Consider the following 12,486-nt stretch of genomic DNA (forward strand, 5'->3'; position numbering starts at 1 on the left):
AAGAGTAAAGCCATCATATAAAGGCAAACTGATGATATTATATTGCTTTCCTGTATGGCAGGGCATGATCATTATAATTTAATGTGCTAGGAAGCAGAAAAGGCCTGTATGTGTGATCAGCTGGCCTTTTCACGTGGGATGTATATGGAGCTTGTCCTGTGGCTTGAGGAGGTGGCTACTGTTTGTCTGGTTTAGAGCTTTCCTTTTGTAGCTCTGGTTGTAACATGCCTTTGGTTAAAGTTAGTCTCACCCATGATTGCCAATCTCCAGGCTGGTTCACTGGGTGCTGCTACTTCTCAGAATTCCATGACTAAGCCAGGAGTGGTGTTTGTTATTTACTAATAGGTATTTCTTCTGACTGTTCTGCTTACCACATCATCATACCAGGCCTTGACCTTTGTGAACTCCTCTGGAAAATCAAACATACCTAGAAGCTGCCCCAGCTTAGGTCTAATAACACCATCAATTGCTCTTTGGGAGGCTGTGGAACAGAGCTTGGAAGGTGATTTGAATGAGAAGGAAACATAACAGCTCATCAAATCCAGATTTTCCATGAGAAAACAAGAATCCAGAGAAGTTAAGGGTCTTGATTAAGGTCCCTTCTTCCAGGAAGCCTTTCTGGACTTCCCAAGGTGGTTGTACTGGTGCTTCCCAGCTGTTTGCAAAACCACTCTTAATTCCTCCACAACTTTTCACTCTTTGCTAAAATGATTTCCTGGTGGCATCTCTCACTAAGAGAGGGCTGAGTTACATTTGTTCACAAGGCCTAGAACATTTTAAGCCCTCATGAACATTTGTTGAGTGGCTGAGTCTCTCACATACTAGCTACTAGGTACTATAGATGTGAAGTCAGGCTCATGGAAATTAAGGAGAAACTCCAGGAAAGCCCAAGCTCTTCTTGGTAGCAGATCAGAGTCTGTAGGCTAAGCCAAAGACTGAGCTGAGAAGCACATGTAAGCAAGGGAAGATGAAAAAATTAAAGGGAGCCAAGTCCAGAAAGGAGCTAGTGAAAGTGTTTCAATTTCCCTACTTGCAGATGCATTTGTTTAATTGATTCATTCAGCAACTTTATATTGGGCATCTACTATGGACCAGGAGCTATTTCAGGCATTGGAGATACAGTAGTGAATAAAACAAAGTTCCTCTTATATTTCCAGTGGGAGAGAAGCATTAAACAAATATCAAGTGAAAAATACTGATAATGTCAGGTAGTGATAAATGCTGGGATGGAAAATAAAGCAGGGGAAAGAAATAATCACTGATAAAAAAACAGGAAGGTCTCTCTGAGCAAAGACCTGAACAAAGTGAGGGAGCGATGCCATGAGAATATTGGAGAAAGAGCATTTCAGAGAGAATAAGTACAAAGATCCTGAGGCAGGCTTGGTGTGTTTGAGAAACAAGGTGACCAGAAGTTTAGAGCAGTGTGGGGAAGGAGAAAGGAGATGAAGAAAATTCTTCTGCACTAGTGAAACTGTCCTTTCCAGCACCAAAGTGTTATGATTGGTGATGCTCTGACTATATAGACCAGTTCCAATAAAGAACGCCCCGTACAGTGCTAAAACCAGACCTTTATCTCTCATGAGTGCTCTTTTGAAGACTATCCACCCTCTAGGACGAGGGTTCTCACCTGAGGTCAACAGGCCCCTGGGGGCTCACAGTCAGGCTTCATATGGTCAATTGACCCCCTCCCCAATCTGTGCCTCCCTCCTGAACATTTTTCTGCAGATAAAGTCTTAGATGGAACCTGTCTGCAAAATGCCTGCAGGACCAGGTAGGAATATAGAAGAATGAAATAGGCCAAGGTGAGAACCCAGCCATACTTTGTTTGCCTATTAAACAGAGGAATATTCTTCACCTCCACAGAGAAATAAGCTCTCTCCCATTTGTCTTGAAATATTCAATCTTTTGGTTCTATTTTTAATTTCCTCACTCTGGTAGAGACTTAGGGCCAGAGAAATACTTCTTCACCACAAGAAAACCAACAATGTAAGGGTGATGACAGATGGCAAGTAATGTTCAGTGCTGGGGATCCACAGAGGATGCTGAGGATTGTGGAGAATGGGAGGGGATGTACCTTGCAAAGGCGGCAGCCACTACTCTGCTTCTGCTGCTCACGGCCTTGAGGGAATGGGACCCAGTGAGGACAGATCTTAGGACTGGTTAAGAGAAAGCAAAAATCTGGATCTCTTTGGAGGTGAAATCTCCAGAGATTTTATTTGGCTCACATTTTTTTTTTTAGAACCCTGGTAGACCACCCATAACACTCAGGGTCAAATATGGCCCATATGCAGGTGGTTTGTTGAACTCTGATCTATAGATTTTATCAGAATTTCTGAGAGATCTGTGACTTAACATTGACAACTACTGTCCTAGAACATGATTCCCTTCCACTTCTGTGGGTAGAAAGACCAAGGACACAGCCATCAACCATGTCCCAGGGTCCCAGGAGTCTAGGGGACGGCCATCTGCCTGGCTTCTCCCTCCCCCCATACATGACCCAGAGCACAGAAGCCAGCAGGATCTGCTCCTCTTCCTCTGTCCCCCAGTGAGTGTCCTCCACTATAGGGGTGGAGCAAGCAGGACATTGTAAAGGGAATTGGTACTGAGAAGCACCAGATGAAGTTTAAGAGATGCTCATTACTGTGAAAGGTAGCTCTCTCCTTTGTCTTCTCAATTCTCCACTCCACTCCCTCCCATACATCCCTCCACACCCAACCGACTACACCCCATGAGAGTATCTTTGATTACGGGTTAGAGAAACCCAAATCAAACCCTGTGGGGAAAAAATAAACTCTTTCATTCCTGTATCTGAGAAGCCGAAGGGCAGTGCAGCTCCGGGCATGTTGGGTTCAGGTGCTCGGGCATCTCTCCCTCTCACTCACACCTGAGCTCTGCTTTCTCCTCTGTTGCCTTTGTCCTTTGACAGACTCTCTCGAAGTGGTGGAAAAGTTGGCTTGCATGGTCATTACTGCTCATCATCTCAGAAGGGGAGGCACTTACATCGAGTCCTAAAAAAAATAATCTGCTTGGGCTGTGATACTGGACAAACCCCTGTGTCCAGGGGCATGGGGTACTCCTATTGGCTAGCCTAGGTCATATGCTCTCCAGAAGAGTGGGTTCCAGAATCACAAGGAGCTTTGAAGGTGCTGAGTGTGAGTGTGTGTGTGTGTGTGTGTGTGTGTGTGTGTGTGTGTGGTGGTGGTGGTGAAATGGCAAACTCTAAAAGGAAGGGATGGTGGCCACTTAAAAGGGTACCTTCTACCCACAGGCACTTCAGATACAACAGCCAACGGTCATTCCCTCGGCCCCCAAACAAAACCCAAAAAGCTCTCTCTGCAACTCAGCAGAAGCTCAGTGCAGATTGCTCATCAATTCCAGTATCAGAACATCTGCATTGCAAAACCAAGAAGGTGCAGTTCGGGTTTGGTACATAGAGATTTTCAAGCCTTGGCAATTCCTCCACGCAGGCAACAGAAGACACTCTCCAGCTTTGTGAAAATCACTCTCCCTTCCCTCCCCAAGTAGAATGAAAGTTCACCACTGCAGCCATGCATGTACCCTGCTGAACAGAACAAATGTACTCCTGAAAATCTAGAAACAAACAGAATCACTATTGTACCCTATACATTTAAAGCTGAAGGTGAACTCCAGGGGATCAGCTAACGGGAAGTTCTTGGGCAGTGACCAAAGAGTGACTGTTGGGTTTCATATAGGCAAAAATAAGATAATCTTACCCCTAGGGAGAAAAATCCAAACTCACTGAGAGTAAAAGAATGAGAGTTGAAATAATAGCTAATCTTTATTATTTGCTAAGTGCCAAAGCACTTTTTTTTTTTTTTTTTTTTTTTTTGCATTACGTGGGCTTCTCACTGCTGTGGCCTCTCCCGTTGCGGAGCACAGGCTCTGGACGCGCAGGCCCAGCAGCCATGGCTCACAGGCCTAGCCGCTCCGCGGCATGTGGGATCTTCCCAGACCGGGGCACGAACCCGTGTCCCCTGCATCGGCAGGCGGACTCTCAACCACTGCGCCACCAGGGAAGCCCCAAAGCACTTTTTATAGATTATCTCATGTAATTCTCACAATAGCTCTATATGTTTAATTATTATCTCCATAAGAGGCTAAACAATTTGCCAAAGATTACATATGCAGCCAGCAGTGGCAGAGTGAGGATTCATGCCTGGGCAGTTTAACTTTAAAGCCATTCTGATGGAGCATCAATTCATTCATTCTACAGTCATGTGGAGTGCCTACTACATGTTGGGAACTACTCAAGGTGCTGAGATATACAGCTGTAAACAATGTAGATACAAAGACAGATACATGTCCTCATGAAACTTACATTCTTGTGGGGGAGAAAGATAGGAAACTGGACCAATGGATAAAACATAAACTAGGTTAGATACTGATCAGTGTAAGGGAAAAAACTATGTCATGGAGGAAAGAGAAGTGGGGGGGAGGGGTGGATTCTGAATAGTCCAGTCTCACTGAGAAGGTGACACTGAATAAAGATCTGAGGAAGTGAGGGAGTGAACCATGCAGATTATCTGCAGGAAGAGCATAACAGGTAGAGGAAAGACAAAGGCCCTGAGGAAAGAGCAAGGGCAGCATGCTCTACCAATAGCAAGAAGTCCACTGTGACTTGAGCATTGTGATCAAGGAACAGAACAGGAGTGGATGAGATCAGAGGTACCAGATCTTCTAGGGCCTTGCAAGTGGCTGTTAGTGTTTTGTCTTTTACTCTGGTGCAATGCAGCCACTTGGGTTAGAGCAGAGGAGGGACGTGAAATGACTTAGTTTAAACAGGATCTCTCTCACTGCTCTGTCAGCAATAGCCTATTGGGGAGCAAGGAGGCCAAGAGGGAGGCTGCAGCAGTAAGCTGGGTAGAAATGGAGGTGGCCTGGACTAGTGTGCAGTGGAGATGCGGCAAGTGCTTCCATTCTGGGATTATTGTGAAATCAGAGTCGGAGGGTTAGCTGACAGGTGAGATGTGGGGGGGTGTGAGAAAGAGCAGTCAAAGATGGCTCTAAGGCTGTTGGCTGGCCTGAGCAACTGAAGAATGGAATTGACATTTTCAGAGATGGGGAAGGGTGCAGGAGGTATGGCTTTGTTTTTATTTTCTTTTTAAGGGTGGGGGGGAAGGGTTATCTAGGCCCCAGTTTGTGACCTATTAAGTGGGAGATACCGATTAGACATCTAAAGGGTAATGCCAGGTGGCAGGTCTGGGGTTCAAGAGGGCAGTCCATCAGCTCTACAAACTACACTCTACCCCCTGAGAGTAAGTGAAGAAACCTGCATGCAATTTTGGGAAACTGATGGCTGTATCAGAAATACTAGAACAGTATTAAGGAAAGTCAAATTTAAAAATTCACCCACATCCTGCCACCCTAAAAACAGCTGCTTTTATTTCTTCACGTTCTGTTTTTGCCCACATGCATACATACTTCTATAATGTCAAAATCATAGCATGGATACAATTTCATATTGTACTTTTTTTCACTTAACATGATCTCATAAATATTTTCCTAAGTGGCTCCCATATGTGCTTCCTGGGGCCAATAAAATGCAGGGCATTGCTGAGACCTTTCAGAAACAAAAGTTAAAAATCCTACTTTGATACAAAGCTTGGTGCCCCTACAGCTGGCATTGTGTTTATTGCAGTCTTTGTGGACAATGACTCTGTGGATGTGACTTGGAGCTGGGCCCTGAATGATGAGAGTCTGCCATGCACCCAGTCTGGGGAGGGGCATTCCAGGAAACCAGGAGGGTGTGTGCAAAGGTCCTTAGGAAGCAACAGGACAGCACGTTAAGAAGTGCTGCTGGCAGATCCATTTCAACGGACAAATAGAAATTATTTTATCTCTGTAAAATTTTAAAAATATCTTTAAACTACAGAAAAGTGGGTACACCCTTCCTCTGGGATGCTCTACCAAGGAAGGAGAGGTCAAATGGAATAATTTAGAGCATAATGAACCCTAGTAGATGTAGTGGCTCCTAAAGGTTCTGGGCCTCAGACTACACACAAACTCCACATGGGATCTTATTTTTTCATTCACACCAGTCCCTCACCCAGAACCAGAGTCCAGTCCCTTAATTTTATAGAAAAGGTCTAGGGTCCAAGGACGATAAGCGACTTGTGCAAAATTATTCATCTCCATTATAGAGGGTTTTAACTAGGATTCAATTAGCTCTGCCCTCCAGATCAGACTCTAAGAAACAAAACATGATTCAGTGCACGCGACTCCATCGTTGACAAAACCCTTTGTTAGCTGGCAAATGCAACCCCCCCTTGCTCTCCAGCTAATCTGCCTATCGTTTGCATAATTATTTACTCAAAAGCAGGAAAATTCTTGAGAAAAACGTTTGTCCAGGACTCCCGGCCTGAAGGCAGGAGCTGGTTTATGCTTCCTCGTAGAGCCAGCAGGGGGGTGCACCAGGCAAGGTTTGTGAGCCGCGCCTTCCCCTACGCCTCCTCCCCTTTCCTCGCCCAACTTCCCTGTAGCCAACGCTTCAACTAAAAGTGGCCATTGACCTTTCAAGCTTTTGAATAGTGATGCAATAGAATAGTATTTCAAAGAAAAATGGTTATCGAAATTTTGGATCCGGTTTTCCCATGAGTGTTAATGGTTTTTAAAAAGTAGGTCACATTTAAAGTAGGTCACATTTCGGGGGCGGACGTGCAGGGAAGGAGATGAGTTTCAACTGAGGCCAGGTGGCCTTCAACCAGGTGGGAGGAGGTGAGGGTCCCTGGGCAGGGAAGAAGAGCCGGGATCTTTCCGCATTCCCGGGCCCCGGGTGCAAGCTCTGCGGGAAATCGCAGAGTCGAGCGCTCTCGGCCTGCGGACACCGAGGCGGGCCGGCCAGGACCACCAGGGCGCGCGGGTCTGGGCGTCCCTTCCGCGATCGGCGCAGGTGAGCCGGAGGGCCGCCGGGCGGCCGGAAGGAGACAACGGAGCGGCGAGGAGGAGGAAGGGACGGAGGAGCCGGGCTGTGCCGGTGCGGGAGACAGCGAGCAAGACCGCCACGGGGAGGAGACAGAGCGGCCGGCGCCGTTTAACGAGGCGCCGCTCTCCGCCTGCTGGCAGCCAGATCTAGGACCGGACCCGAGAGGACCGCCATCAGCCCGCTCCCTCCGGGTCTCGGGCGTGGGCGCGGGGGTGCTGAAGAGGGAGCTCTCCCACTCCATTAATGTGTCTTAGAGCGGGAGGGGCCGTTTCCGAGGACCTCTAGTCTCTCCAGCCACCCCCCCCCCCAAAATGTGCGGCCTGGAAAGTCGCCTAGAGAAGGCGCGGAGGGGATGGAAAAGACAACCAGCCGCGGCGGGCCGAGGGGCGAGAACGTCTGCTAACCGCTCGACTCCGGCGCACAGCTTGCATGGGTTGGGCGCAAGCTCCAGCCGCCGAAACCGGGACGGTGATGGCCTGGTGCTTCTCCTGCGCGTCTCCGAGAACTCCGGGGCGTGGGGTCAGAGGAGGGCGGATTCCCAGGCATCCACCCCGCCCTGGCCGGCACCCGAACGCTCTGAGCCCGTCTCCCCTGAAGCCTGCGCATTAGCACCGGAGTCTCTTTAAAGCAGTAGCGGGGGCCGCGGTCACGTGAGGTGGATTCCTGGAAAGTTCCTGGAAAGCGGCCTCCGCAGCCGCGGGGCGGGGCGCGCGGGGAGCGCGGACTAGGGAGAGAGGCGGGGAGCGAGGGAGGCGCGTAGGTCTGGGAAGTCGCGCGCACACAGCGCTCTGGGGACAGACATTTAACTCTTGTCTAGTCTCGCCGCCGCCGCGGCTCGCGGGCCTTGGGCTTCCCTTGAAGCATGAGCCTTCTCGCCCGCCGCCACTGTCACTGCGCGGGCCGCGGACAGTGCGCGCCGGGGCCCCGGGCGCACAGCCTCAGGATCCCCGTCGCCTACAGCTGGGGCGCCGGAGGAGCTCGGGCAGGGGCCCGCGGCAGGTATCGGGCTGGGGAGTCCAAAGGCTCCGCCCCTAGGAGAGCTGGGGAGGGCACTGGGGCGCGGCCGAGAGAGCGGGGCAGCCTTGGCTTCCGCAGTTTCGAGTCTCTGGGCTAGAGAGCCCGAGCTGCGGCTCTGCCGCGAGGCTGGGAGCTACTGCCTGCTTTCTCCGGTTCTTTCCCGGCGTCTGGAAGTCTCCAGAGTTTTTGTTTTTGTTTTTCCTCCCCTAAACTGCCATCCAGATTAATAATCCTCCTAATAAGCTGATCTCCCGCTCCTCCCCACCCGCCTGCCTCCCGCCCTCTTTCCTCCCTCCCTCTCTCCTTCTCATCTCCTTGGTTGCAGCCGGAGGGAACCCAGCAGCTGCCCCGGGTCGGGGGTGTCCGAGCCCGGAGGGGGTGTTAGAGCCCTGAGAATCGAGGCGATGGTCCCCGGGGCTCACGTTTGCCCTCTGTGCAGAGAACTCCGGCCGCCCCCGCCGCTGAGCACAGGGCTCGTCACATCCCCAGGCATCTCGTTCCCAAATTAAAAGTCAACAGGGGAAACTCGGGCAGACACCCCTCCTCCCGGGCCCCTCCCGGCTCCCCCGCCCCATGCCTGCTGGGGAGGCTGCCTGGTGCGGAGGCGGCAGCGGCGGCCGAGGCCGAGGTAAGGGCTCAGCGTTGGTTGTCTAGCACGTCCCGCAGCGCTCTCTGCCGCCTGCTCGGCCCCCGGCTCGCGTCAGGACTCGGAGCCCCCGCGCGGGCTGCGCGCTCGGGCAGATTCCTCGACAGCGCTCGCGGCGGCAACAGCAGCCTCAGCCGCCCGGCCTCGGGAGCGGCAGCCACGGCGCCCCCAACCCCTGCCCCAAGCGAGCACCGGGAAGCGGGGGGAGGGGAGCGAGGCAGCCTCTCCTGCTGTGTTGCGGCAGCTCCCGCACCTCCGCGTCCCGGGCTGCCGGCTCTGCCCGGGAAGCCCCGCGGCGCTGTAGGGCCGGGAACTAGGTTTGTGCGGGGTGCTTCCTCCTGGGGCTCCCCGGGCTGTGCGGAGTGTGAGATAGGAATGCCAAGTGGGGACCTCTCCTGTTCTTTCCTTTTTACATTTTTCTACTTGTCCTTGACTGAGGCCTGTTTACCACCGTACCCGCAGGTGACTCTTTGCTCTTCTCATCTCCTAGTCTGCGATTTCAGCGAGCAGCCCTGGGCGGGAAATAAGCCGGTTCGCCACCCTCATCCTGTCCCCCGCCCCAACTCTTGCGTCTTGGGTCCCTGCTCTCTCTTTATCCCTCTTTCTGTAGAACGGGCCAGGGCAGTAACTAGATGCTCGGGGTTAAATGGTGCAGGAGCGCAGACGCGGAGGATTCCCGGGATTTTCCACGTCTCTGTCCCTCCACCCCCGCCCCGGCCGCAGGGGTCCAGTTCCGACTGACCCAACCCTCCACTTTCTCTTTGCAGGCAAACTGTGCGTGACCGCGCCTGCGGGGGATTTTGCTATCCGTGCACCGGGACCCGGGGAGGAAGAACCAGCGGCTCCCCATTACTTCCCCCTCCATTTCCATTTCGCGGACCCCTCAGGGACTCGTTTTGGGGTTCCCACTGACTTCTAAGAAGGACGCGTGCCCCTCTCTGACCCCAGCTCGGGCGGCCACCTGTCTTTGCCGCGGTGACCCTTCTCCCATGACCCTGCGGTGCCTCGAGCCCTCCGGGAATGGCGCGGAAGGGACGCAGAGCCATTGGGGGACCTCGGGGTCGGCGGAGGAGCCGTCCCCCGAGGCGGCGCGTCTGGCGAAGGCCCTGCGGGAACTTAGTCACACAGGTAGGGAGCGGACCGGCCGCAATGCGTGCGAGAAGGGGGCGCCTCCCCAAAGACAAGGATGCGGTTGTGCTAGCGAGGCTGGGAAGCAATCGCTACCGTCCCCGCCCCAGCTCAGGGAACCGCGGGGAGAATGCCCCTACGGACCTGGATCCTTGGAATGCGAAAGAAAAGTGGTTCTTGAGGGACTCAGAGGCCTAGGGGAGGTTAGAGCGCTAGAAGGGCTCTTTGGAAATAGACTCTTAGGGCGCTGGAATTTTTGCTGTTTTCCGCGGCCGTTTGGGGGTCGGCACTCGGGCTCGGACCTTAGCCGGAGAAAGTGCCCCGGCGCCTTTCCTGTCCGCGGGGTGAGAGGGCGGCGAGTGGGCGCTGCGCTGCCCGCAGCTTCAGCTGCATCTGGCTCCCGGGCCGGGCAGCTGCTGCAGCCTGGAATCTTGGCGGCCAAGTTCGGGGACCGACAGATTGCCGCTCAGGACTGCCGCAAAGCCGGGAGGAGGGCGGGCTGCGAAGCCCCAGCCGAGCTTGGCCTCGCTTATTTCAAGTGCAGTCTTGCGCTTTGCGCGGCTCGCTGTCGTCTCTCGGCATCTGAAAGAAGAAAAGATGGAAAAAAAGATTCTGGCAAACCTGCAGGCTTTCAAAATCAGGATCCTCAAAGCTTACGTTTGGGGCAAAGTTGAAGTTTTGGTAGCAGTAGGGAGAAGGAAAAGTTCCTTCACTTGCGGTTCCGGTCTTTCCGTGCAGGCCACGGGCTTTCCCTCAGCGGGAGGAACCGGCAGATTGCAGGTACCCGAGCAAGTTTTTTTGGGGGGCGGGGAGCATTGTTCAAACTTTTAAACTGTAAGATGTTGCTAAGTCAATTTTGAAAACGGGATGGGAGATGGAACTGGCAGGTAGACTCGAGAATGCTGGGGAGACCGACGGTTGTGATGGGATTTGAATTAGGGTAAAGTCCAAAAAAGTTTATGGAAGTACTAATTATCAACTGGGCTTTCTCTCATTTCTCAATGGCTGATAAGGTAGTTGTAATCAAAGCAGCGAACAGAAGCTATTGTATCATACTAGAACTGCACTCTTAAAACAGGTAAATAGCGGTGCTTTACAGGACTTTGAAAAGAGATATGGATGCAGCCGCTAACAGATTTGGGGGGGTGGGGTGGGAGTGGACACCAACCATCCAAAAAGTTGCTTCTTTTTATCTTGTTGGAATTAACTGGAGTTGGGTTTTCCACTTTTTTAAGGGCATGGCTTTTATTTCTAACTTCTGACTTAATTTACATTAAATCTTTGATTTCACTTGACTAGTGGAGAAGCATCATGCCCGGTCAGCCAGTGTGTCATATTGCAAACATTCTTTTGTTTCGTTAGGAGAAAGTCTTAAGAGAGTTTAAAGAACAGCTACAGAAAGTTACTTTTAAAAAAGAAAACTGGCTTGCAGTTTGTTCAGAAAATAAAATGGACCTATGTTTTCATCAAATTTCTATAGAAAGTATTTATGGTAGCCTCTGGTAAACTTTCACACACTTCTTTTTAGAGCTAGAAAAGTTGTTGCCAAGTATTTACCCTATTTAAAACATTCTCTATAATAACTATTTTACTCTCTTTTCTTTTTCTTTTGAACAAAAACCCCAGGTTGGTACTGGGGAAGTATGACTGTTAATGAAGCCAAAGAGAAATTAAAAGAGGCGCCAGAAGGAACTTTCTTGATTAGAGATAGTTCGCATTCAGACTACCTACTAACAATATCTGTTAAAACGTCAGCTGGACCAACTAATCTTCGCATCGAATACCAAGATGGGAAATTTAGATTGGACTCTATCATATGTGTCAAGTCCAAGCTTAAACAGTTTGACAGTGTGGTTCATCTGATCGACTACTATGTTCAGATGTGCAAGGATAAGCGGACGGGCCCAGAAGCCCCCCGGAACGGCACTGTTCACCTTTATCTGACCAAACCGCTCTACACATCAGCACCACCTCTGCAGCATCTCTGTAGACTCACCATTAACAAATGTACCGGTACCATCTGGGGACTGCCTTTACCAACAAGACTAAAAGATTACTTGGAAGAATATAAATTCCAGGTATAAGTGTTTCTCTTTTTCTAAACATGCCTCCTATAGAGTATCTCCGAATGCAGCTATGTAAAAAGAGAACCAAAACTTGAGTGACGGCTCTGGATAACTACGCAGCATTCTAAGAACAGCTGAAGTCAATCTAATTTAAACGTGTGGAGGGGTAGCTAGGTATTTAAAGGTCCCCCAAATATTTTCACCTGAGTGATGCTTCCCTTCCTAAGGCTGACCAAGACCAGTTTATCCTTTTAAGTTAAAAATAAAACGTCCCAAGTAAAGGCTGAAGGAACACTTTATCAGAACTCTTTGCCTTTCTGAGGTTCCTGTTAGGTGGAAGGTGCCAGCACCGGCAGTAGAGAAAGAGCTCCACTTAGGAGTGCTGAAGAAGTGGAAGGAACCAAACTGACACAGGCTTAACTTCAGTTTTGTATGCCTGGTGATCAGAGTCTATTTTAGGACATTTGATACTTTGCATTCTGATGTACTTAGGAGATTTGTTAAACAGATATGCTTGTGAGTATTTATCCTTCATTTTATGCAATTAACCAAATCAACCAAAAAAAGTGACCATGAAATCCTGTATTTGTCTTTTTACTACGTGTATGAACTCTCTCATGTGAATGAGTACTGTAGTAATCCATTTCAAGGGAGCCTTATTTCAGAAATATTTCAAACTGGTGCAA

General features: G+C 50.5%; 1 protein-coding gene across 1 annotated transcript; it reads left to right on the forward strand.

Moving 5' to 3' along the window:
• Window positions 1-9,595: 9,595 nt before the first annotated feature.
• Window positions 9,596-11,818, forward strand: SOCS2 (suppressor of cytokine signaling 2; the record flags this gene model as incomplete). The annotated part of the gene is made up of 2 exons (XM_079715574.1): window positions 9,596-9,734; window positions 11,361-11,818. The coding sequence occupies 2 exons, from the start codon at window positions 9,596-9,598 to the stop codon at window positions 11,816-11,818; spliced, it is 597 nt and encodes a 198-aa protein (XP_079571700.1).
• Between the last annotated feature and the right edge of the window lie 668 nt (window positions 11,819-12,486).

Source organism: Hyperoodon ampullatus (assembly GCF_949752795.1).
Source record: "Hyperoodon ampullatus genome assembly, chromosome: 11".
In the NCBI taxonomy this organism is placed as follows: Eukaryota; Metazoa; Chordata; class Mammalia; order Artiodactyla; family Ziphiidae; genus Hyperoodon; species Hyperoodon ampullatus.